The 24,665-nt window shown below is 40.5% G+C and overlaps 1 protein-coding gene across 5 annotated transcripts in view; it reads right to left on the reverse strand.

Moving 5' to 3' along the window:
* NEK4 (NIMA related kinase 4) overlaps positions 1-23,740 on the reverse strand; it is a 43,347-nt gene extending 19,607 nt beyond the window's left edge. Inside the window, exons 1-13 of one of the 5 annotated variants that reach the window (XM_060110194.1) lie at positions 23,462-23,740; positions 21,516-21,782; positions 20,397-20,594; positions 20,100-20,207; positions 17,604-17,758; positions 15,496-15,637; positions 12,849-13,256; positions 6,639-6,788; positions 5,946-6,095; positions 5,415-5,481; positions 4,559-4,668; positions 3,347-3,435; positions 23-228 (exon numbers count right to left, since the gene is read on the reverse strand). In XM_060110194.1, coding sequence (XP_059966177.1) covers positions 23-228; positions 3,347-3,435; positions 4,559-4,668; positions 5,415-5,481; positions 5,946-6,095; positions 6,639-6,788; positions 12,849-13,256; positions 15,496-15,637; positions 17,604-17,758; positions 20,100-20,207; positions 20,397-20,594; positions 21,516-21,782; positions 23,462-23,554 — 2,143 coding nt within the window. In that variant the 5' untranslated portion in view covers positions 23,555-23,740. Of the gene's footprint in view, positions 1-19; positions 229-3,346; positions 3,436-4,558; positions 4,669-5,414; positions 5,482-5,945; positions 6,096-6,638; positions 6,789-12,848; positions 13,257-15,495; positions 15,638-17,603; positions 17,759-20,099; positions 20,208-20,396; positions 20,595-21,515; positions 21,783-23,052; positions 23,173-23,461 lie in introns of those variants that run through there. The other 4 variants (XM_060110193.1, XM_060110197.1, XM_060110196.1 and 1 more) reach the window with 4 other exon arrangements.
* Between the last annotated feature and the right edge of the window lie 925 nt (positions 23,741-24,665).

Here is a 24,665-nt window from a genome sequence, read left to right on the forward strand (position 1 = left end):
TGTAAAACAATAAACTGACCACCTGAAGGTAGCTCTTTAAAATGGAGTTCCTCTGCCCCCTCTGCAACTCTCCCATGAAGTATCAGCGTGTCCCGATACTTCCGATGAAGTTTAAATTCTGACACTGGCTCTGGTACCGGGAGATCTTCATAGCTCTCTTTAGAGTCCAACTTCAGGGTCTGTGTCATCAATTGTACCAAGTCACTCATTTCATTTGTATGACCTTTCCTGGAAAAGAAAAAATTCTCTTGTTATTAATTGGCTTCATGAGAATTTTTCATTAGAAATTAGATACAAAATAACCTTTAGGAAGTTCTGCTTTCTAATGAGCAAGTAAGTTCCTACAGACAGAACCCTTCCACAAATAAGTATAAACTCTGGACAAAATACAAAAATCAACTATGTGAGGACAATGAAGAATGTACAAAATTTGCAAGCAGATTCTGGAGGAGAGTCAACACCTTTAGCCTAAAGGCAAGCCATAGGCAGCTAAAGTAAAACAGAAAACCCACAGTCTTTCTTGCCTGCAAAACCAAAGGACAGAGTTCGAGACCACCACTGCCACTAGAAAGTGAGAGAAGAATCTTGGAAAGGAGAGAGTGAGAAAGACAAGGTCCCAGATTTTGCATATAAATTCCGCCCAACTATTTCTAAGTAATTTCACTATATCCAAGTACAAAGTTCAAGAATATTTAAAGAAATATAAAAATATCATCAATTAATGGGATAAAATTGACAATGTCTGGCATCACGTCAAAAATACCAGACATGAGGGCTTCCCTGGTGGTGCAGTGGTTGAGAGTCCGCCTGCCAATGCAGGGGACGCGGGTTCGTGCCCCGGTCCGGGAGGATCCCACATGCCGCGGAGTGGCTGTGCCCGTGAGCCATGGCCGCTGGGCCTGCACGTCTGGAGCCTGTGCTCCGCAACGGGAGAGGCCACAACAGTGAGAGGCCCACGTATCACAAAAAAAAATAAAATAAAATACTAGACATGCAAAGCAGGAAAATAGCACACAATTATGAAGAGAAAAAACATAAGTTAATAGAAATAGATCCAGAAGTGATACAAGTGACAGAATTAGTAAATAAGGACATTAAAATGGTTATTAAAAATATATTCCAGGGCTTCCCTGGTGGCACAGTGGTTAGGAGTCCGCCTGCCGATGCAGGGGATGCGCGTTCGTGCCCCGGTCCGGAAAGATCCCACGTGCCGTGGAGCGGCTGGGCCCGTGAGCCACGGCCGCTGAGCCTGCGTGTCCGGAGCCTGTGCTCCGCAACGGGAGAGGCCACAGCAGTGAGAAGCCCATGTACCGCAAAAAAAAAAATATTATATATATATATATATATATATATATATATATATATATATATATATATATATATTCCATATGACCAAGGTAGAGGAAACACCAACATGTTAAGGAGAGGCAATGAAGATATAAAAAGGATCCAAATTGAACTACAAATGATAAGTACAATGTGTTGAATATGTGGGATGGGATTAACAAATTAGATACTGCAGGAGAAAAAATTAGTGAACTCAAAGATACAGCAATAGAATCTACAAAAAATGGAACAGATGGGAATTCCCTGGCAGTCCTGTGGTTAGGACTCCACGCTTTCACTGCCGAGGGCATGGGTTCAATCCCTGGTTGGGGAACTAAGATCCCACAAGCCACGCGGTGTGGCCAGGAAAAAAAAAAAGGAACAGAGGAAAAATGACTAAAAAAAAAAAAAGAATACGATTAGTGACCTGTGGGATAACTTTAAGCAATCTAATATACATGTAATCAGAATCCTTAGGAGGGCAGGAGGGGGTCCAAAAAAATACTTGAAGAAATAATGGCGAAACTGTTTCCACTAATGAAAACTATAAACCCACAGATCTAAGAAGACATTTTATAAGAATTCTGAATGAAAATCAGATGTGTTCATTAAAAGAGAATTTTAGCTCTTGCATATACCAAAAACCAATTACAACATTATCAATGACAGTACTACAGGTCTGATTGCTACTATAAATGTACATTTAAAATTAATTCATAAACAAATGGGACCTAATCAAGCTTATAAGCTTTTGCACAGCAACGGAAACCATAAAAAAAAAAAAAAAGAAAAGATAACCTACAGACTGGGAGAAAATATTTGCAAACAATGCAACTGACAAGGGATTAATTTCCAAAATATATAAACAGCTCATACAATTCAATAACAACAACAACAAAAAACAACCCAATCAAAAAATGGGCAGAAGACCTAAATAGACATTTCTCCAAAGAAGACATAAAGATGGCCAATAGGCACATGAAAAGATGTTCAACATCACTAATTATTAGAGAAATGCAAATCAAAACTACAATGAGGTACCACCTCACACGGGTCAGAATGGCCATCGTTAAAAAGTCTACAAATAATAAATGCTGGAGAGGATGTGGAGAAAAGGGAACCCTCTTACACTGTTGGTGAAAGGGAACGTAAATTGGTGCAGCCATTATGGAAAACAGTATGGAGGTTCCTCAGAAAATAAAAACAGAGTTGCCATGCAACATCCAGCAATTCCACTCCTAGGCATATACCCAGACAAAACTATAATTCAAAAAGATACATGCACCCCTATGTTCATAGCAGCACTATCTACACTAACTAAGACATGGAAACAACCTAAATGTCCATTGACAGATGAATGGATAAAGATGTGAGATAGACAGATAGATAGATACACATACATTTATATACACATACATACAGTGGACTATTACTCAGCCACTAAAAAGAATGAAATCTTGTCATTCACAGCAACATGGATGGACCTAGAGGTTATCACACTAAGCGAAGTAAGTTAGAAAGAGAAAGAGAAATACCATATGATATCACTTATTTGTGAAATCTAAAGTATGACACAAACAAACATATCTGTGAAACAGAAACAGACTCAAAGACATGGGAACAGACTTGTGGTTTCCAAGGGGGTTGGGGGTGGGGGAGGGAAGTATTGGGAGTGTGGGATCAGCAGATGCAAACTATTATTTATAGGACGGATAAACAGCAAGGTCCTACTGTATAGCACAGGGAACTCTATTCAATATCCTGTGATAAAAAAATAAAGTTCAGAGAAAGCACACACACACACACAAAATATCCTGTGATAAACCATAATGGAAAAGAATATGAAAAAGAATATATGTATAACTGAGTCACTGTGCTGTACAGCAGAAATTAATACAACATTGTAAATCAACTATACTTCAATAAAAATTTTTTTAAGTAAAAAAATTAAATTAAATTAGAATAAAATTAATACAAACAGAAATAGCTTATGAAAGGAGATAGAAAAATAAGAACTTACCCTCCCTTGGAATCCCCATTTGATTTATCAGTTGAACTTGTAGAAGAACTTAACTCAACCTCAGAGAGACAATGGGTGAGTTTCCTTTCCTATTAATGTTTGGAAAAACAAAATTCCACATGACAACACAACCAGAATGTAATACATGAAACAGTCTTAGATGTAATGCCTAGACACAATGTACACCTAGGTCCAATTTAACAGGAGAACTATGGATATAAAAATTGAAGTTACTTTACCAAATAATGTCCCAGTTCACCCATGAAGTTCATAAGTGAAGCCTGAGGAACATCAAGGTGAAGTTTTATAAGGTCCTGGAAAGTCTCAGCTATGAAGAAATTTCCTTTCCAGAGGAGAGCAGACAAACAGTTCTGGTGTTTGAACTTCTAAGCAGAGGGCTGGTACCATAAGGAATGTTGGCATTTTAAACTAGACAGAATGCCACCTAAATAAAAAGTAACCTCAGTTTGCTCACCCATGATACTCATTTTTAAAGGATTACCTGATATAATTACACACAAATGTTACAACTTTGGAAAATAAAGAGGATCATTTTAATTAGTGAAACAACTAAATCGTTACACACTATTGTTAAAGGAAAAAAAATCTTCATTACTTTCAAGGGCAGGAAGTTTCTTTTTTTAAAAAAGTAATTATATGCTCCTAGAAATGATGTCAAAAACTGGAATACAGAAAACTGAATAATTATTCCCAGGGTATTATTACACAAAAAAAGTGAACGTGATTAAAACCTTGCAATTATCCATTTAGCCACCAAAGGGTGCCCCTACATTATCCCTGGGTCGAAAGGTAAGGTACTTTGACACAAACAGGAAACAAAGGAAGGATCAGCAAGTGAGACTAAAATCTGGCCAGGTCGTTTGGTATATTATTAACACAGCAGAATAAGCAAAGTGTTGCCTAATGGAAGCCCTTTGGAAGTCTTGTTTAAAAGACTGCCTAAGAAAGATATTAACTAGGCTGCCAGTTGTTTATAAGAGTGTCTGAAAAGTCCATTCCCTTAATGAAGGAAACAAAATCCTTTTAATTATTATTGCCCAGTTCTTTTTCTTATCAGAGGAAGTGTGAAAAGTGTAACTTAAGTCAGCACTGTCCCAGGAATAAATAGAGCTGGCATTTATGAGGTTTACCGTTATTAGGCTTGCCAGATGTAGACATGTCTACCTTTTAACTTAGGACTATGTAATGTACCTGAGCAACGCTGTAGTCAGAAGACAACCATTGAGCAGGGGTAGGGTGGCCTTCCTCTTGTGGTTTCCCTGGCCCCGCTGGACTCAGAGAAACTCTCCTCACTGAAGGGCCTGAAAAAGTGACAACCCCCAGCAGTTGTTTATGGTGGGCTAGCCTCAAGAGAAGAGGGCTTTGCACTGTTTATGGAAGATACCCCAGCAAGGGCCAGCCTAGAAGGAACTCAGACAGCATATTCATCATCACTCTGGTGTCTGACACCTCAGTTCAAATCTCAGGTCTATGTCTACCAGCCCTGTACCTTGAGCAAGTTACTTAACCCCTCTGACCCTCAGTCTCCTCCGCTGCAAAATATGAAATGAGATAATGCCCTTAAAATACTTAGCATAATGTTTGAGACATTGTCAGCATTCAATAAATGGAAACTGCTAGAATATGTTGTCTTTAGATAATAGTAATAGGAATGATCACGGCCCTCAGCCCAGGGCAGTACCATTCTCCTGGCTTCCTCTCTCTGTTCCTGAGAGGACAGCACTTCTCTGACCAACACTCTGAACATGGAAACAAACTAAACAGTCGCCTGAGTGCTTTCCTGTCTGAAATCTCCCAGGAGTTACTGTCACTCAAAGCTCTCTTGCTCTTTTTAGAGTCCTCTTTCTCTAATAACACAAGTTCCAGATCCAATACTATGCCAATTTTTTAAAAGGCTTGACTAGGAAATTTCAAAAATTCTTCTAAATTGGTTTCCCAAATGGACTACTGATGCTGGAAATTCTTAACACCTCACAATCAGTACCAATGCTATGTCCATGAGCCATACCAATAACCTCCAATAGATGAAGGAAAGAGAAAACTTTACCTGAGGGGAAGATCTCTTCCTGTGACTGCTTTAGTCGCCTCCTCTCTCTTGCTGATAATGGTCGGTCCTTTTAAAGAAAGTCAGTTACTTCCATTCCTATTCACTGTTCTCATAATACCTACAATGCATGACATATCATCCAGCACTACAGGAAAGGTCCTGCACAGGTCTTTAAGGGAGTGTCCATTTGAAACCAGTTCACATCAGGCTTACAACTGCTAGCTAGGATGATCACAGCCCTCATTTCTAGGAAGAGCTCATCTTTGGAAGGGCAAATAGGGAATTCTGCATTTCCTACATTCAGAATCCACTTGGTCTCCTTAATTAAATGGAAGTGACCAGCCCTGAAACAATAGAATCTGTCCATTTCAATCAAAGCTTCTGTTGAGAATCACAAATTTGCGCTTTCCAGTGTTTGGCAAAAAGCAGGGCTAAGATGTTTTAATACAAAACTTCACAATATATGCAGGATTTACAACCAAAAAGCTTTATAATAAAGCTTTAAAAAATCCAACATAGACTCCTACAAACCTTTGATGATGATATCTCACTGTTCCTCGAACTGCTCACAGACCCAGTGACCACTCTACTTTGGTTTTCAGCAACTTTTTGTGTTGATGTGACATCCACTTTTCCAACAGTAGAAAGAGAAGGCAAAAGACGAGGAGGAGTCTCTTGGAACTTCCATAATTAACAAAGAGAGAGAGATTATCAGTGTTATATATATCTACCTCCAAAGGTCCCCCATCGGTAAATCTATGTATTTGTCAGTGATTCCCTCTCAAAAACTTTAAAACATTGCATTTGGCAGGGGGTGGAGGGGAAGAAACTCTGCCAAAAGTGAATGACCATTTAAGCTTATAGAGAGGGTGCCTGTGAAAGTTACTTCCAGAAATGAGAGGTTGCCACGATCTTATGCAGAAGTTGAGGGAGAAACTGTTCATTAATATGACATAAGAGGAATCAGAGATTTACCTTTTTTGGCCTGTTCCTTTAACTCTCAAAATGAGCTGTCCATCCTTGCTGGAGAAGATAAAATCCTTACTCTGCTTCCAACTCACTGACATTTGATAACTAATATTTAGCATTTCTACCCTTCTTTATATGTTCCTTGCATTATGTATGTGCCTTTTTAGCACATCATTCTAAATAGAAATGAAGCTTCCTAAAGTCTGTTTCCCAAGCAGCAGCACAATGACTTATTCCAAAGAGATCTCTGCTGACCTGTCTCTTTTCCCCACTATGCTCAGTATGTTCTCTTTTCTTCTGCCGCCGCTGTTGAGACAGGAAAGGTTCAGACCCAGAGCTGTGTGGCTGTAAAGCTGGGTGGATTCTGTCCTGTTTTTCTATAACACATTCACCAGCAACTTGATCCTTAAAAATAATAAAATGAAACAAACAAAAAAACAAAATAGAATAATGAAACAGTCTTTTGAACTTCCAAATGGCCAAACCTGCCATATCTACTTTTAAAATTATAAATGAAAGAAGGAGGAGCTGTCTTTCTCAAAATGAATGCTTATTTTCAGTGTTGACAAGCGAAGACAAAATGCTGGCATCAGTTATCTACATATTCTGGGTTTTCCTCTCTTTTCCCAAATAAAAATAATTATTTTAGGGCCTCCCTGGTGGCGCAGTGGTTGAGAGTCCGCCTGCCGATGCAGGGGATACGGGTTCGTGCCCCGGTCTGGGAGGATCCCATATGCCGTGGAGCGGCTGGGCCCGTGAGCCATGGCCGCTGGGCCTGCGCATCCGGAGCCTGTGCTCCGCAACGGGAGAGGCCACAACAGTGAGAGGCCCGCATACCACAAAAAAAAATAATAATAAAAAATAAAATAATTATTTTAATTAAATTACTCAGATTGTTATTAACCTGAAACTACCAATGTTCATTTAGTTTTCTAAAAATCTTATTATAACTTTTAATAGGTTTGCAATTCAGAAAACTAACAAATGTTTTAAATGAAATCCAATTTAATATACACATACTTCCCAAGTAAACATTAGTTATTTGGATGCCCTCTAAAAAGCACCATGAAAAGATCACGAGCTTGGATTCAGATGGAGTCATATCTCCCTGAACCTCTGTTTCCTTATCTATAAATGGGTATAATGCATCACACACATCATGTGACTACTGGAGGATTAGAGGAGATTGTGCACTATAGTACTTAAGACCACATCTAGCACATATTAGACGCTCAGAAACCAGGAGCTATTACTAGCAGTAGTAAAGATAAAATAAGTTAACTTTTAAATTATGAAGATCACCAAGGACTTAGTGTTTTATTTGGATAGCTGGTTTTAGAAACTAATGCACACCAAACGTTAAAATAAAATAGCTTCTTACATTAATTTTTTTTTTTTTTTTGCGGTACACGGGCCTCTCACTGTTGTGGTCTCTCCCGCTGCGGAGCACAGGCTCTGGACACGTAGGCTCAGTGGCCATGGCTCACAGGCCTAGCTGCTCCGCGGCATGGGGGATCTTCCCAGACCGGGGCACGAACCTGTGTTCCCTGCATCGGCAGGCGGACTCTCAACCACTGCGCCACCAGGGAAGTCCTTACATTAATTTTTTAAGAAATTTTTAACTATCAGAATATCTAAGTTTTCAAGTAGATGGACACTGGAAATAGAATGTCATTCAATCAACACATTTTTTTTTTTTTTTTTTTTTTTTTTTTTTTTTGCGGTACGCGGGTCTCTCACTGTTGTGGCCTTTCCCGTTGTGGAGCACAGGCTCTGGACGCGCAGGCTCAGCGGCCATGGCTCACGGGCCCAGCCGCTCCACGGCTTGTGGGACCCTCCCGGACTGGGGCACGAACCCGTGTACCCTGCGTCGGCAGGCGGACTCTCAACCACTGCGCCACCAGGGAAGCCCAATCAACACATTTTTATCAAGAGCCCACTATGTGGTACATTTTAGAAAGAAAAAGGAACAGTGTGATATGCTAGCTATGCAAGGATACCCAGATAATAAACAGTAACTGATTTAATTCTGAAGAGTGAAATAAATGTTTCTCTGCTGGTATTAAGTATAGAATATTCAAAATAAAGCTTATACATATAAGAGTACCTGAACAAATGACTTAAGGAGTTTCTCCATGAAATCCAATTGGTCCTAAAAAAAGTTCTTCCACTTTTATCAACAACAAAATAACAACAACAACAAAGAAATGCTGGACATGAAATTCTATCAAACAAAACAAAAAAACCTATTCTAAAAGCCTGATGTAAGAAACATATTTGATCAGGAACAAGACAGGGATGTCCATTCTTATCACTCCTATTCAACACTGTACTAGAGGTTCTAGCCAGGGCAATTAGACAAGAAAAAATAAATAAATAAAAGAAATCCAGATTGAAAAGGAAAAATCTCTATTTGCAGATGATGTGATACTGTATTCAGAAAATTCTAAGGAGTCCATTATTAAAAAGTTAGTAGAATCAATAAATGAGTTAAGTAAGGCTGTAGGATATAAAGTCAATATATAAAAATTAATTGTATTTCTATACACAAGCAATGAACACTACGAAAATGAAATTATGAAAACCATTCCATTTACAATAGTATCAGAAGGAACAAAATACTTAAATTTATTTATTTATTTATTTACTTTTGGCTGCATTGGGTCTTCGTTGCTGCGTGCACTTTCTCTAGTTGTGGCAAGCAGGGGCTACTCTTTGTTGCAGTGTGCAGGCTTCTCATTGCAGTGGCTTCTCTTGTTGTGGAGCATGGGTTCTAGGCACGTAGGCTTCCGTAGCTGTGGCACACGGGCCTAGTTGCTCCACAGCATGTGGAACCTTCCCCGCCCAGGGCTCAAACCCATGTCCCCTGCACTGGTAGGCGGATTCTTAACCACTGCACCACAAGGGAAGCCAATGGAACAAAATACTTAGAAATTAATTTAACAAAAGAAGTGCAAGACTTATACACTTAAAACAAGAAAACATCATTGTAAGAAACTGAAGAAGACCTAAAGAAAATAGCAAGATATCCTATGTTCATGAGTTGGAAGATACATATTGAGATAGCAATAATCTGCAAATAATCTACAGATTCAATAAAATCCCTGTCAAAATCCCAGGCTTTTTTGCAGAAATTGACAAGCTAATCTTAAAATTCATATGGAAATGCAAAGGACCCCATATAGCCAAAACAGTATTGAAAAATAAGAATAAAGTTGGAAGACTTAATCTTCCCAATTTCAAAACTTACTACAGTGAATTCCCTGGTGGCTTAGTGGTTAGGATTTCGGATTTTCACTGCTGTGGCCCGGATGCAATCCCTAGTCAGGGAACTGAGATCCTGTAAGCCGCGCAGCATGGCCAAAAAAAAAAAAAAAAAACCACTTACTATAAACCTACAGTAATTGTGTTACTGACATACAGATAGAAAAATCAGTGGTACAGAATTGAGAGTATAAAAATAAATAATCATATTCAGGGTCTACTGATTTTCAATGAGGGTCCCAAGAAAATTCAATGGGAAAAGAATAATCTTTTAACAAATGGTACTGGGACAAGTGGATATCTGCCTACAAAAGAATGAAGTAGAACCCTTTCTTCACATCACACACAAAAATTAACTCAAAATAGATCTCAGAACTAAACGTAAGAGTTAAGATTATGAACTCTTAGAAGAAATTATGGGAGAAATCTTCATGACACTAAAAGCAGAAGCAACAAAAGAAAAAATAGATAAAACTAGATTTCATCAAATTTTAAAACTTTTATGCTCCAAAGGACACCATCAAGAAAGTGAAGATGAGGGACTCCCCTGGGGGTCCAGTGGTAAAGAATCTGCCTTCCAATGCAGGGGATGCAGGTTCGATCCCTGGTTGGGGAAATAAGATCCCACATGCCGTGGGGCAACTACGCCTGCGCGCCACAACTACTGAGCTTGCGCGCCTCAACGAGAGAGCCCACGTGCTGCAAACTACAGAGCCCACGCATTCTGGAGCCCACACACCCTGGAGCCCATGTGCCACAACTAGAGAGAAGGCCGCGTGCCACAATGAAAGATGCTGCATGCCTCAACGAAGGCCCCGCATGCTGCAACTAAGACCCAACGCAGCCAAAAAAGTAATAAAGAACAAATAAATAAATAATAAAAAAACGAAAGTGAAGATGGGACTTCCCTGGTGGTCCAGTGGTTAAGACTCCACACTTCCACTGCAGGGGGCACAGGTTCAATCCCTGGTCAGGGAACTAAGATCCCACATGCTGCATGGCACAGTCAAAATAAAATCAAATAAAATATACTTTAAAAAGAAAGTGAAGACAATCCACAGAATGGGAGACAATATTTTTGAATCTTATATCTGATAAGGGACTGACATTTATAATTGATAAAGAACTCCTACTACTCAATAATAAAAAGATAAATAAACCAATTTAAAAATGGGCAAAGGATTTGAATAGATATTTCTCCAAAGTAGGTATAAAAATGGCCAATAAGCACATGAAAAGATGCTCAACAACATTAGTCATTAGGGAGGTGCAAATCAAAACCACAATAAGATACCACTTCCAGGATGGCTAGAATCAAAAACAAAACAAAACAAAAAACACAGAAAATAAGTGTTGGTGAGGATGTGGAGAAATTATAACTCTCATACATTGCTGATGGGAAGTAAAATGATATAGTTGCTTTGGAAAACAGTTCTGCAGTTCCTCAAAAAGTTAAACATAGAGTCGCCATATGATCCAGCAATTCCACTCCTAGGTATATACCCAAGAGAACTGAAAACATATGTCCACACAAAAACTTGTACATGAATGTTCAAAGCAACTTTATCCACAGTGAAAAGTGAAAACAACCCAAATGTTCATCAACTGATGAATAGATAAATAAAATATGAAATATACATACAGTAGAATTTATTTGGCAATAAAAAGAAATGAAATACTGGTACAGGCTACAACATGGATATAACCTTGAAAGCATTATGCTAAATAAAAGAAGCCGGACACAAAAGACCGTATCTGTATGATTCCATTTATATGAAATATTGAGAATAGGCAAATTCATACAGACAATGGTTGCCAAGGGCTAGAGACAAGGAGGAATGGAGAGTGACTAGTATTGAGTATGGGGTTTCTTTTTGAGGTGATGGAAATGTTCTGGAAACAGATAATGGCAGTGAATGTACAACTTTATAAATATACTAAAACCCACTGAATTGGCACTTTAAAATTTTTAAAATAATTATGGAAAAAAATAAAAGAAGCAAACTTGAATATAATTTGACAGTCTGCAGAACAAGCAGGACATATACAATTTTATCTATAAAGTACTAAGGATTCCAGTGTCCAGAGAAAGCTTAAGACTAAATTTTGGTTTCAATTCAATGAGTTTAAATGAAAAGAGCATCATACTTGTACTTTTCTATAAAAACAAAACCTTATTAAAATCACTTGAGGGACTTCCCTGGTGGCACAGTGGTTAAGAATCCGCCTGCCAATGCAGGGGACACAGGTTCGAGCCCTGGTCTGGGAAGATCCCACATGCTGTGGAGCAACTAAGCCCGTGCGCCACAGCTACTGAGCCTGTGCACTAGAGCCCACGAGCCACAACTACTGAAACCTGTGTGCCTAGAGCCCATGCTCCGGAACAAGAGAAGCCACCACAATGAGGAGCCTGTGCACCGCAACGAAGAGTAGCCCCCGCTCACTGCAACTAGAGAAAGCCCACACGCAGCAACAAAGACCCAAACGGCCATAAATAAAATAAATAAAACATTTGACTACAGACATATAAAATAGTTATATATACTTATATAAAAGTGTTAAATATGAAAATGTATGTAATATATATAATAAAAATATAGTCAATATATAAATATATTCTTTAAATATTTTACAAAAATGTAAAGTTAATCAAATGTTCTGGCTTTCTTTCCAATCCTTAGCTATTACCATGCTTCATCTAATTTAAGCTTCTTTCCATGTTCAAGTAGAAGATACCCTTTAAATTTACTCAGAATAGTCTCTCAGTATCAAAATCCTTTTGTTCCATTCCTTTTCTTCTCTTCTTCCTTCTCCTTTGGTTCCAACACATAAAATATGTTTTTTTAATTCCTTAACTTAAAAAATCAGACAATCCACTAACTTTTAAAAGCAAGAAGGAATGTGATATTACCTAATTGTTGGAACCGTCCATCCACTTGGAGGACTTACAAAAGAATGATGTAGAAATAGGAAAAAACACACTAATGGCAAATGACAAGTACCCTACACCAGGGCACAGAAGGGATCTAAGAATTCCTTGGGTCCTATCCTTTGGTTCTGTCATGTTTAAACTGTTATATGGGAACAACTGATTTTCCTAAAACCACAACTAAAAGCACAACCGAAGAACACAACCCACACCTTTGTAACCACACTTTCCAGTCTTCTTTCTGAAACCAATACCTTGTGCATGTCACTCACCTGGTCCTTTGATAAATATTGGTCTTTGTTTAGGGGCTGCAGAGGCTTCACTGGGTCATTCCTTTCTCCAGTGACATAGTCAATGGACCATGTGGAAATTCGGTATCCAGGTTGAGCACTGGATTTAGTGTTATCCTGCAGCCTCTCTTTCACTTGAGAAATAATACATTTACCTTCTAACTCATTAGAGGCATCTAAGTGTCTTTGTTGATTCTCTTGAACTAAGCTGTTGTTCACTGAGTTCCTCCTTTCTGCAGGTAAGATGTCAATATTCACCCTACTGATCGTGGCTAGCGATTCTGTGGTATTGCTTATGTCTGGTTTGTAGGTGTAGCCTTTCAGACGTGGGGGTGTCTTCAAGGGGCCAATGACTATGGGTTTCTCCTGGGACAAATATTTGTCTTCACCCTGAATGAAAACATGCTTCCAAGTTATTACAGCACTCCTCACACCATATTAAAAAATTAACTCAAGGGGCTTCCCTGGTGGCGCAGTGGTTGGGAGTCCGCCTGCCGATGCAGGGGACACAGGTTCATGCCTCGGTCCGGGAAGATCCCACGTGCCGCGAAACGGCTAGGCCTGTGAGCCATGGCTGCTGAGCCTGCGTGTCCGGAGCCTGTGCTCCACAACGGGAGAGGCCACAGCAGTGAGGGGCCCGCGTACCGCAAAAAAAAAAAAAATTAACTCAAAATGGAATAGGTTCCTCAGAAAGTTAAACATGGAATAATCATAAGACCCAACAATTCCACTCCCAGGTATTTGTCCCAAGAACTAAAAGTAGGGACTCAGATATTTGTACACTATTGTTTATAGCAGCATTATTCACAACGGCCAGAAGATGGAAACAACCCAAATGTCCATCAATAGATGAATGGATAAACAAAATGTGGTATATACATACAGCAGAATATTATAAAGCCATAGAAAGGAGTGAAATTCTGATACATGCTAAAATATGGATAATGTTTGAAAACTTGCTAAGTGAGATAAGCTAGATACAAAAGAACAAATGTTGTATGATTCCATTTATATGAGGTACCTAGAATAGGCAAATTCAGAGAAAGTAGATCAGAGGTTACCAGGGTCTGGGAGTAGAGGCAATGGGGAGTTAGACCTTAATGGGTACAGAGTTTCTGTTCGGAATGATGAAAAGGCTTTGGAAGATATGGTGATGGCTGCACAACATTGTGAATGTAATTAAGACCACTGAATTGTATGCTTAAAAATGGTACAAAATGAAAATAATTAATTAATTAATTTTAAAATGGTACAAAATGGCAAATTTTATATTACTTATATTTTACCATAATAAAAAAAATTTTAATGGATCAATAACCTAAATATAAGAGCTAAAACTATAAAAATCCTAGGAGAAAACATAGGCGTACATCTTCATGACCTTGGATTTGGCAAGGGATTCTTAGATATGAGCATGGGCAGCAAAAGTAAAAAACAAATAAATTAGACTTCACCAAAATTAAAAATATTTGTGCATAAAAGGACGTTATCAAGAAAGTGAAAGGACAACCTAAAGAATGGGAGGAAATATTTGTAAATCATATATCTGATGAGGGTCTAGTATCTATAATATAGAAAGAGCTCTTAGAACTCAATAATAAAAAACAAAAAACCCAATTAAAAAATGGGCAACAGGCTTAATAGATATTTCTCCAAAGAAGGCATTCAAATGGCCAACAAGTTCTATGTCATTAGTCAAATGCAAATCAGAACTACAATAACATACCACTCCACATCCACTAGGATGGCTAGAATCAGAAAAACAGAAAATAACAAGAGTTGGTGAAGTTGTAGAGAAACTGCAATTCTCAGGGATTGCTGATAAAAACATGAAATGGTGCAACCACAAAGGAAAAACAATGTGGTCATTCCTCAAAAAGTTAAACATAGAATTACCATATGACTCAGCAATTACCCTCCTTGATATTATACCCAAGAGAACTGAAAACAGATATTCAAACATTGTACATAAATGTTCATAGCAAAAGCCAAAAGGTGAAAACAACCCAATATCTACCAATGAATGAATGGATAAACAAACTGTGGTATATACATATAATGGAGTATTATTTAGACATAAAAATAAATGAAGTATTGATATATGCTACCTGGATGAACCTCAAAAACATGCTAAGTGAAAGAAGCCAGACACAAAAGGTTACATATTGTATGATTCCATTTATATCAAATATTGAGAATAGGCAAACCCATACAAACAGAGAACACTGGTGTTTTACAGGGGCTGGATGGAGGAGGAGTGACAACCTAATGGGTATGAGGTTTCCTTTTGGGGTGATGAAAATGTTTTGGAACGAGATAGAGGTGATGGTCGCACAATACTGTGAATATACTAAATGCAATTAATTGTTCACTTTAAAATGGTTAACTTTATGTTATATAAATTCCACCTCAATTAAAAAAAACTTCTTCAAGTTATTACAGCACTGACTTCATGAACATTTTAATAGGCACTTTGAATACTTCACCAGTATTCCTTCTTTACAATACAAAATTACTTACACAACAGAAATCTAATGAAGCTTAGTCATTTCACATAGAATAACTAGCTTAGGTAACCTATCATTTTAATACAGTTTCTAGAACACATATCCTTTAGAATGAGACGTACCATTACATATGTCTTGGAGCCCTCTGAAGAGTGTGGTTGAGGGGGAATGGCTTCATGACTTAATTCAGCCTTTCCAGAAACCACTGTAGCAACAGTCTTGGATTTAGAGTCACCATTTTTAATATTATTTTTGGAGGTTTTTCTTTATGAGGAAGAAAAGAAGAAAAAGTTATTATCAATATAGTGAAGGTTAAAGGTTTCTATATATATGAGGAAATGTGCATACATGTTACACTCCCGCTTAGAACGGCTCGTTTTATTTCTTTCTTTCTTTTCTTTTTTTTTCCTTTTTGGCCGTGCCATGTGGCTTGTGGGATCTTAGTTCCCTGACCAGGGATTGAACCCGGGTCCCCTGCAGTGGAAGCGTGGAGTCCTAACCACTGGACTGCCAGGGAATTCCCACAGAACTGCTCCTTTTATAGAGAGGAGTCTTCTAAAAACCAGTGGGTGTTCTACAAAACACTTGACCAGTAATCTCCAAAAACAATCAAGGTCATGAAAAACAAAGAAAGTGAGAAACTGTCAGAGACCCAAGTTGACTAAGGAGAAACGAGGAGTAATATGGTATGCTGGACTGGATCCTGAAGCAGAAAAATGACACTAGTAGAAAAACTGGAGTAAGCCAAGTGAAGTCGATTTAGTCAACATAAGATACTGATGTTGGGCTTCCCTGGTGGCGCAGTGGTTGAGAGTCCACCTGCCAATGCAGGGGACACGGGTTCATGCCCCGGTCCGGGAAGATCCCACATGCCGCGGAGCGGCTGGGCCTGTGAGCCATGGCCGCTGAGCCTGCGCGTCCAGAGCCTGTGATCCGCAACGGGAGAGGCCACAACAGTGAGAAGCCCGCATACCGCAAAAAAAAAAAAAAAAAAAAAAAAGATACTGATGTTGTTGTCTTAGTTCTGACAAATGTACCATGGTAACATAAGATGCTGATAGGAGAAACTGGGTGAGGGTTATACAGAAACTCTGTTCTATCTCTGCAACTTTTCTGTAAATACAATATTATTCTAAAATTTAAAACCTATGAAAACTTGCCTCACAATTAGAAGTACCAGGATAATTTTCATCTTCAAGTTTCACATTTGTAATAATACCACAACTACTTTGCCAAGTTTGAAAGTAAAAATGATTGGTATACTCGGCCTTGACTTGCAGAATAAATGTATACAGGAATAATATCCCCAACTGTTTAAGTGTGACATTTTCCAATGGAGCTAAACCTCTGGAGAATTCAAGGGGAGCATGAAGACCAGAGCTGCAGAAGGCCAAAGGTCTGTTGGTAGGAAATTATAGGCAATGTCAACAAAAATATGATCCTTCTTTATCCCCCAGGGCCTCTCTAGCATTGCCTCCCAAATTTAACACGTCAAAAGACAAGGACTGTGAAGGTCTTGTCTAGCTCTAAGTCTCAGATCCTAGAACAGCTATTTAGGGAAGGTAGGACCTGAAAGTCAAAGAAGGAATTCTATCCCCTTGAGAAGTTATGAGTAAAGAGGGAACCTTACAAAAGCCCTCTGAGATTTGAGTATTATTTTTTAAATGTGACTATTATCTTATATAGTACATAATGTAATAATAGGCTTTTTAGATGATCTCTCATTTTAATATGATTTCTAAAACATACATCCTTGGGCTTCCCTGGTGGCACAGTGGTTGAGAGTCCGCCTACCGATGCAGGGGATATGGGTTCGTGTCCCGGTCTGGGAAGATTCCACATGCCGCGGAGCGGCTAGGCCTGTGAGCCATGCCCGCTGAGCCTGCGCGTCTGGAGCCTGTGCTCCGCAACGGGAGAGGCCACAGTAGTGAGAGGCCCGTGTACCGCAAAAAAATAAAAAAATAAAAATAAAATAAAACATACATCCTTTTAAAAAAACCGTACTCAATATGTCTTGGAACTCTCAGAGGAATGTGAAAGTGATACCTCCAATGGTTCTCTAGATTTCTGATTTTAGCAATTAAGCAAATCTTAACACTTGTTCTAATCATGCAATTCTACTTCGTGTTTTTAAAAAACTCACCATAAACTCTCACACATGAAAATTATAAAAGCCACCCTCTTTTATTCCATCTATTTAGCTGACCTATTTGCAAGGGAAATATCTTACGCCTTCGTGGCCTCCAAAAACAAGGATATTTGGCGCTTTACGTAAGGCTGCCTTAGGATGCTCCTCACAGAAGGTCTTTCTTCAGGCCTTTTGCTCAGCATGGTTCTTATTATTTCTGCCAGCTCTGGGCTGTAATCTTTCGGCATTGGTGGCAGCTACAAAGAGAAATAATACCATAAGTATGACTAACAGTCTTGTGAAAAGTAAAAGTAGGTAGAGGTTTCCCAAGATGTATTTTTTAAATCATTATCCACAGCAGAAAATAACCAGCATATTAGTCTACAGGAAGCATATCTGGCATCCTGGTTATAATAGCAAGTTGTAAAATTATAAAATATATCCTTCAAACCAGCAGTCCCATTTGAGGACCCTCTCCTTCATAAATAAGAGCATGAGTTCCTAAAGATTTATGTACCAGGATGTTCACTGCAGTATTGTTCTTGTAATAGTGAACAACTGGAAACAATGTAAATGGCCATTCATAGGGTACTTGTGGAATAGAGTATGGTATACCCTTCTAATAAAATACCAGGCAGCCTTTAAAAAAATACAAGACTTACAGGTACTGACCTGGAAAGATGTCCCTCATTTATTAAGTCAAAAAAGCAGGTTGTGTACCAGTGTGTATAGCCTGATTCCATTTCAGTTACTTTTTTAACATACACACCCAGAGTTATAAAGACAGGGAAAAGCCAGGAAGGCTATGCACCAAACCATTACCAATGGTTATCTCCAAGGGATGGAAATGGATGGAAATGGGAATTTCACCCCTTTCTTGTCTGATTCTTTAAGAAGTGGAATTATGAGCAAATTTTACTTTTTCTGTGTTTTTCGATATTTTTTCAAATTAAAAAAATAAATGAGGAGAGATGGCGGCCGCCGACGGCGTCGGGGAGGCTGCGCAGGGCGGGGAGCCAGGTCAGCCGGAGCCGCCGCCGCCCCAGCCGCATCCCCTGCCGCCCCAGCTGCCGCAAGAAGAGGCGGCGGCGTCCCCTATGGACGACGGGTTCCTGAGCCTGGACTCGCCCACCTATGTCCTGTACAGTGTTTTTAGCGCCCAGCGTCAGCCAGGCACCGAGTTAGGCTGTAAGGATGAGACTATGAGGATTCAACTCCGTTACGCATCCCCTCGTCGCCTCGCGCTTAGTGCAAGCCATGTGCAGTGTCGGAGCAGAATGGGCTGATATAGATCCAGTGCCGCAGAATGATGGCCCCAATCCAGTGGTCCAGATCATTTATAGTGAAAAATGTAAGTTTATTTTTTATTAGGGAAAGGTCTGTAAGTCAAACTTAGTAGCAAAGTTGAAATTCACAACTATGTGACTAGATAGATGACAGATTTTTGTCTAATAAAGATCTAAATGACTTAAAAAAAAATAAAAAAAAAATAAATGAGTCTTGGTATAATGTTAAAATCAGTAGGTGATTTACAGCCTTAAAACTTAACGGTGTGAGGATGCCTGATACTGCAGGGGCAACTAGCCTCATGAAATTGACACATAAAGTTGGTCACTCTAGCATCTATCATACACAATGCTTTCTGCAATTTTTAACTGGTTACTAGTGATTGTGATGATTATCAAAGGAGCAACAAGTTCAAACAGAGTAGACTTTTTTTTTTTTTTGGCGGTGCGTGGGCCTCTCACTGTTGTGGCCTCTCCCGTTGCGGAGCACAGGCTCTGGACGCGCAGGCTCAGTGGCCATGGCTCATGGGCCTAGCCGCTCGGCGGCATGTGGGATCTTCCCGGACTGGGGCACGAACCCATGTCCCCTGCATCGGCAGGCGGACTCTCAACCACTGCGCCACCAGGGAAGCCCTAGACTCTTTTTTTAAAAATAAATCTTTTATTTATTTTATTTATTTATTTTTGGCTGTGTTGGGTCTTCATTGCTGCATGCGGGCCTTCTCTAGTTGCAGTGAGCGGGGGCTACTCTTCGTTGTGGTGCGCGGGCTTCTCATTGTGGTGGCTTCTCTTGTTGCAGAGCACAGGCTCTAGGTGCATGGGCCTCAGTAGTTGTGGCTCGCGGGCTCTAGAGCACAGGCTCAGTAGTTGTGGCGTACGGGCTTAGTTGCTCCGCGGCATGTGGGATCTTCCCGGACCAGGGCTCGAACCCGTGTCCCTTACATTGACAGGCGGATTCTTAACCACTGCGCCACCAGGGAAGTCCAAACAGAGTAGACTCCTTTTAAGCCACTCATTTAACCACTTAGGAGAAGCTACCAGTAGCCTCAGGGCACCTGCACATCCTGTGTCTATAAGGTACTGGTTTTCAAGAAGCCAATTCTTCAGAGCCATTAAGCCACCTTTATAAATTAATATTAAGAAACGATCAATCCCTTATCCTCCAGTTCAACCCTCCCCACAGACAGGACCCACCATTCTTAACTATCCACCCAACATGATTACGCCCTTTTCTCAGTAGCTACTTTCAAAGCTGCACTAAATTAACGTTGCTCCAAATATTAAAAACAATTAATTCCAGAATATTCTTTACCTTTCCTTCAATAATCCGATAAACTAAAGAATTCATGTCTTTTGCATTGAAAGCATGCTTCAGGGTGGCCATTTCATAAACACAGCATCCCAGAGCCCAAACATCAGACTAGGAAAAAAAAATAGTAAATGGTTAAATGTCAGAATGCCTTAGTTACATTTTTCCTCTTAAAAAAGAAAAAAAGACATTTTCCTTAAATCAATTCACAGAGAATTCTTCTAACTTACTATTCTGATGGGTTCTAAAATTATACTGCTGTAGAGACAAGGTGAGCTGGCAAACACAGCCAAATCCTACCTTATAGTTGTAGGGTTTGTTTGAGAACAATTCAGGGCTCATGTAGTAGGGTGTGCCAATGAGGGTGCTAGCCATGTCGCAGTGGTTCTCAAGCACTCGGGCAATTCCTAGGTCACCCACTTTGATGATGTTTGCTCTTGTTAGGAAGACATTTTGAGTTTTTAGATCTCGGTGAAGGATGTGTTTTTCATGTAAATACTGAAGAAAAATAAAATTTTATTAAATATAAATATTTAATACCTGACTTATTTATACCTGACTTCTTATATACCATCAACAACTGTATAAGTTATAGAGCCTTATACTCTTAGATGAGCCTTACCTATACATCAAAACACTATTGTTTTATCATCTCTAAATAAAAAGTCTAATTTACAACTTTCCAAAGTAAGAAATTAAGTTCCATGCATTAATTTGCCCAGCTTCCTTCACAATTGTTCCCTGGTGACTTGAGAATCATACCATCTAGCATTATATGGACCCAGTTAAAAAATGTGCTTACAAACTTTCACTGAAGGTAGAAAGACAACTTATACAAGGTCAGATGCACATTCCTCTCAGACTCATGAAATCTTCAGCTTAATATTTTGAACTATAACAATATCACTTTTATTGTTTAAATCCTAAGATACATTCTCTAATATCAGAGTGATATTCCATAAAGTCTCACTTTTGACTATGTGTATATTAAAACACAAACATGTTTCACATTTCTACTCACTCTGCCACAGCAGGGTTAAAGCCCAGAGCCCCACAGTTTAGGCAGATTAATTAGCCCAACCACCTTTCAGTATGATGCAGCTGACCAACTGATAACAAACATGGTCATTCTCTGCTCTTTGTCAATTCAGGGCCCTTAAAATGGATTTTGCTATAAGTATTAAATGAACAGAGAATTGTCTTTCCCAGCAATCAGACAAAATCCATGTCTGCTTCAATACAGATATCACTCATTCAGAAACACTTCAGTGCTACAGCAAGAGGAACTAGGTCCACTTCATAAATGGATTTTTTAAAGAATTTTTTTTTCATTAAGCATTTGGGGAAGCATTTTCCTAAAATCCATCAGGCATCTCTCTGTCACCTTGGAGCAAGTGGGATGCTGAGTCCTGACAGTACCTGCAGAGCCATAGCGATCTGAACAAACCACTCCACCAGCTGACTTTCGGACAGAAGCCTCCCCTTCTGCTCTTTGAGCTTTCGGTACAGATCACCTCCTTCACAGAAGCCCATGACGATGTACAGCAGACCATCCCCTCCCTCCCACGACTCCTTGTAGGTGACAATATTGGGATGCTTCAACTGAGACAAGAGCTGAGCTTCCTGTTCAGCAGCTCGCCGCTCTCGGCTGGAGGCATTTTGGAGGTTCAGCTTTTTGATGACATACTACCAAAAAAACACATGTTTTTATAATATGCAAACGAACATACAGTATTATAGATTCAAAAGTATTTAAGGATTATCCTGAGTGTCCTCAAAACCAACCTTTTGGAGACTGCCACATAACCTATTCATTTTGTTATTCACAAAGCACAAAACTGGGAAAAAGACTTGTTACCACTAATGATACTTTTTACAAGTTAGATTTATAGCAGGGTAGGGGGGTCACAAAAAAATTATACTTTCCATCTGCATTTTACAATTTCATTAATGGCTAAAAATGAGTCAATGTTAACATACCACTGAATTAACCAAAAAATCTGTGGTAGAGATTCTTTAACCTCTAAGTTCCCCCTACAAAGGTGCATACAATATGACTTGAATATACATCTGCAGACAGAATGGGTCTGTGGATTCCATTACATACTCAAAGGGATCCAAGGCCCAGCAAAGCTAAACATCACCTATCCTCAACATCCAAAATTATTCTCACTTAAAAAAAAAAAAAAAAAAACAACGTCCTCCAACACCTAATACATTGCCCTCAACCAATGACACACCAAATAATTCATTATTCAACAAACACAATCATAAGTGTGTTCTGTAACAAAGCATAAATGTGCTTTGTAAAATGTAAACAAACTACTGCTGAAATGTGAGGGACTATTATTACAGCTAGTACCCCATCCTCAGCTCAAAAAAATCCCCCCTCCCCATTGACCACTGAATAAATCTCTTATGCCTGAGCTTGTGTTCCAGGCAGTGACCAGCACCTGAGACAAGGCAGAAGAGGCGAGAGGACCTTATACTTATGGGGCCATCTCCTCTCAGTTTGTCTGGGGCAATCCCATTGTCCTGGTGTAATTATAAATAGTGTCTCCTTTCAGTTTCGAAACTGTCCCAGTTTGTACAATACATTATATGGTCACCTGTTTATAAACCACATTTACGAATTGGTTCATTATCCTGAGGCTAATGGGATAAAGTTCAACATTAGAGGCACGTTTTAGAAAGATCACTGAGACTGCAATGAAAGTGATGAATTGGAGAAGGGCAAGTCATGTGGCAGGGAGGACAAGGGGGAGGCCATGGCCACAGCTTAGCTAGAGACAATGATGTCCTGGATGGGGGAGGTACCCGTGGAGATGAAGAAGAGGCCAGTTGGCTTAGTGGACAGACGAATAAGGGGGTGGGAGTGGGGGAAGGTAAGCGGGGGAGCCCAGAACGACTCCCAGGTGTCCAACTTGGGCAACTGGCTGGTTGGTGGTGCTACTACCTGAAATGGGGACCGTGAGAGGAGGTTTGGAGGGAAGGTGATGAGCTGAGATTTGAGCGAGTCCAGAGGTCTCCAGATCAGACGGGGTATGGGGCCCTTCACTGAAGGAGGAATACTTGCCAGGCGCCGCCGTTAGGTCCTGGGAGTGTACGCTCTCATGGAACTGTCGAGAGTTGGGGGAAAGTGTGCAGATTAAGCACACCGATTACGACTACAAAGAGAACGCCAGGGAGTTCGGGGCGCATATGACAGGAAGGCCTGGCCTAGTCTTGATGGTCTGGGACGATTTCCCTGAAGAAGTGGCATCTGAGGCGCGTCCCCTTCAGAATATCTGGGCCCGGCCCTTGGACGGCGCCCTCGGCGAACCCCTACCTGCCCCCATCCCCTACCGGGCCCCAGCCCCGCCGACCTGCCTGCCGTCCCGTCGGTGCCTCACGAGCGTCACCTCCCCGTAGCTGCCTCTGCCCACGACACGCAGGTAGCAGTAGGCGGTCAGGGGCATGATCCCGGAGCGGGCCCACAGTCGGGATGCGGCGGCAGCGGCGGGGGTCGCGGCGAGCGGCGGCGGGAGGCCCCGCTCATTCCAGAGAGGAAGTGGTGCCGGCGGCGGCTGAGGCGGCCCTGCCAGGGCGCCAGCGCAGAGGCCCTACCCACCGCGACGCCGCTGCCATAGCGATCCCCGCAGGCGCTGCCCTGCGCATGCTCCGCGGCCCGGAGGACCCGCCACAGAGCCGAGGCGACAGGCGGCCAGAGCGACCACGCCGGGCCTGCGCGCGCACCCTCGGCCTCACTTCCAAGGCCGGAACTTGCGGGTTTCCCGCAACAATAGACTCACGAACGCTTCCGCTTACTGAGCGCTTACTTGTTCTTAGTACTTTGCACGTATTCGTTCCACAAATATTTACTGACTGCTTACCCTGTGCCTGGCCGAAAAAGTCCCTGCCCTCCGGGAGCTCACATTCTAATGGGGGACTGGGGACAGACTAGATTCTACAAGTAACATTTGTTATATTTACTTAATCATATGGTGGTTAATGTATGCATGCAGCAATCCATCTTATTTTTCATGCATTGCAAGATAAATTGAAGATATCAGTGCACTTCACCCCTAAACAATTCAGCTTGCATACTGAGAACTGCAAAAACTCTCAGAAGTACTCCATTCAAACCCCTGCACTAAGTGACTTGACCAAATTTTGGCATGGTTTTTAACAGCTTAAGGCAGTATCCCCAGAGTACCTGCCCACCTTAAATGGCCTGCCTGTGAAAGCTCAAAACTGCCAAAAGATTTATCGTTTGATCCAGCCAACACCTCCCTTTCCTAGGACATATACCTAAAAAGCTTAAAATTATAAATCCAATGGGGCGGGGGGAGGGTGTATTCCTACAACCCCAGAATGTCTTTCTTAAGGTCATGAAATCCATCCCATTGAAATGTAAGGTTCCTTGGCCTATATCCAAGAACCAATTTTTGCCCAGTTTGGGGGGGTGGAGTTGATATTGCCCCTGTTGAGAATGCATAATATAGAGCATACTATTGGGGTTTTTTTAATATAAATTTATTTTTATTTATTTATTTTTGGCTGCATTGGGTCTTTGTTGCTGCGCGGGCT

This window comes from Mesoplodon densirostris, chromosome 10 (assembly GCF_025265405.1).
Source record: "Mesoplodon densirostris isolate mMesDen1 chromosome 10, mMesDen1 primary haplotype, whole genome shotgun sequence".
NCBI classification, from domain to species: Eukaryota; Metazoa; Chordata; class Mammalia; order Artiodactyla; family Ziphiidae; genus Mesoplodon; species Mesoplodon densirostris.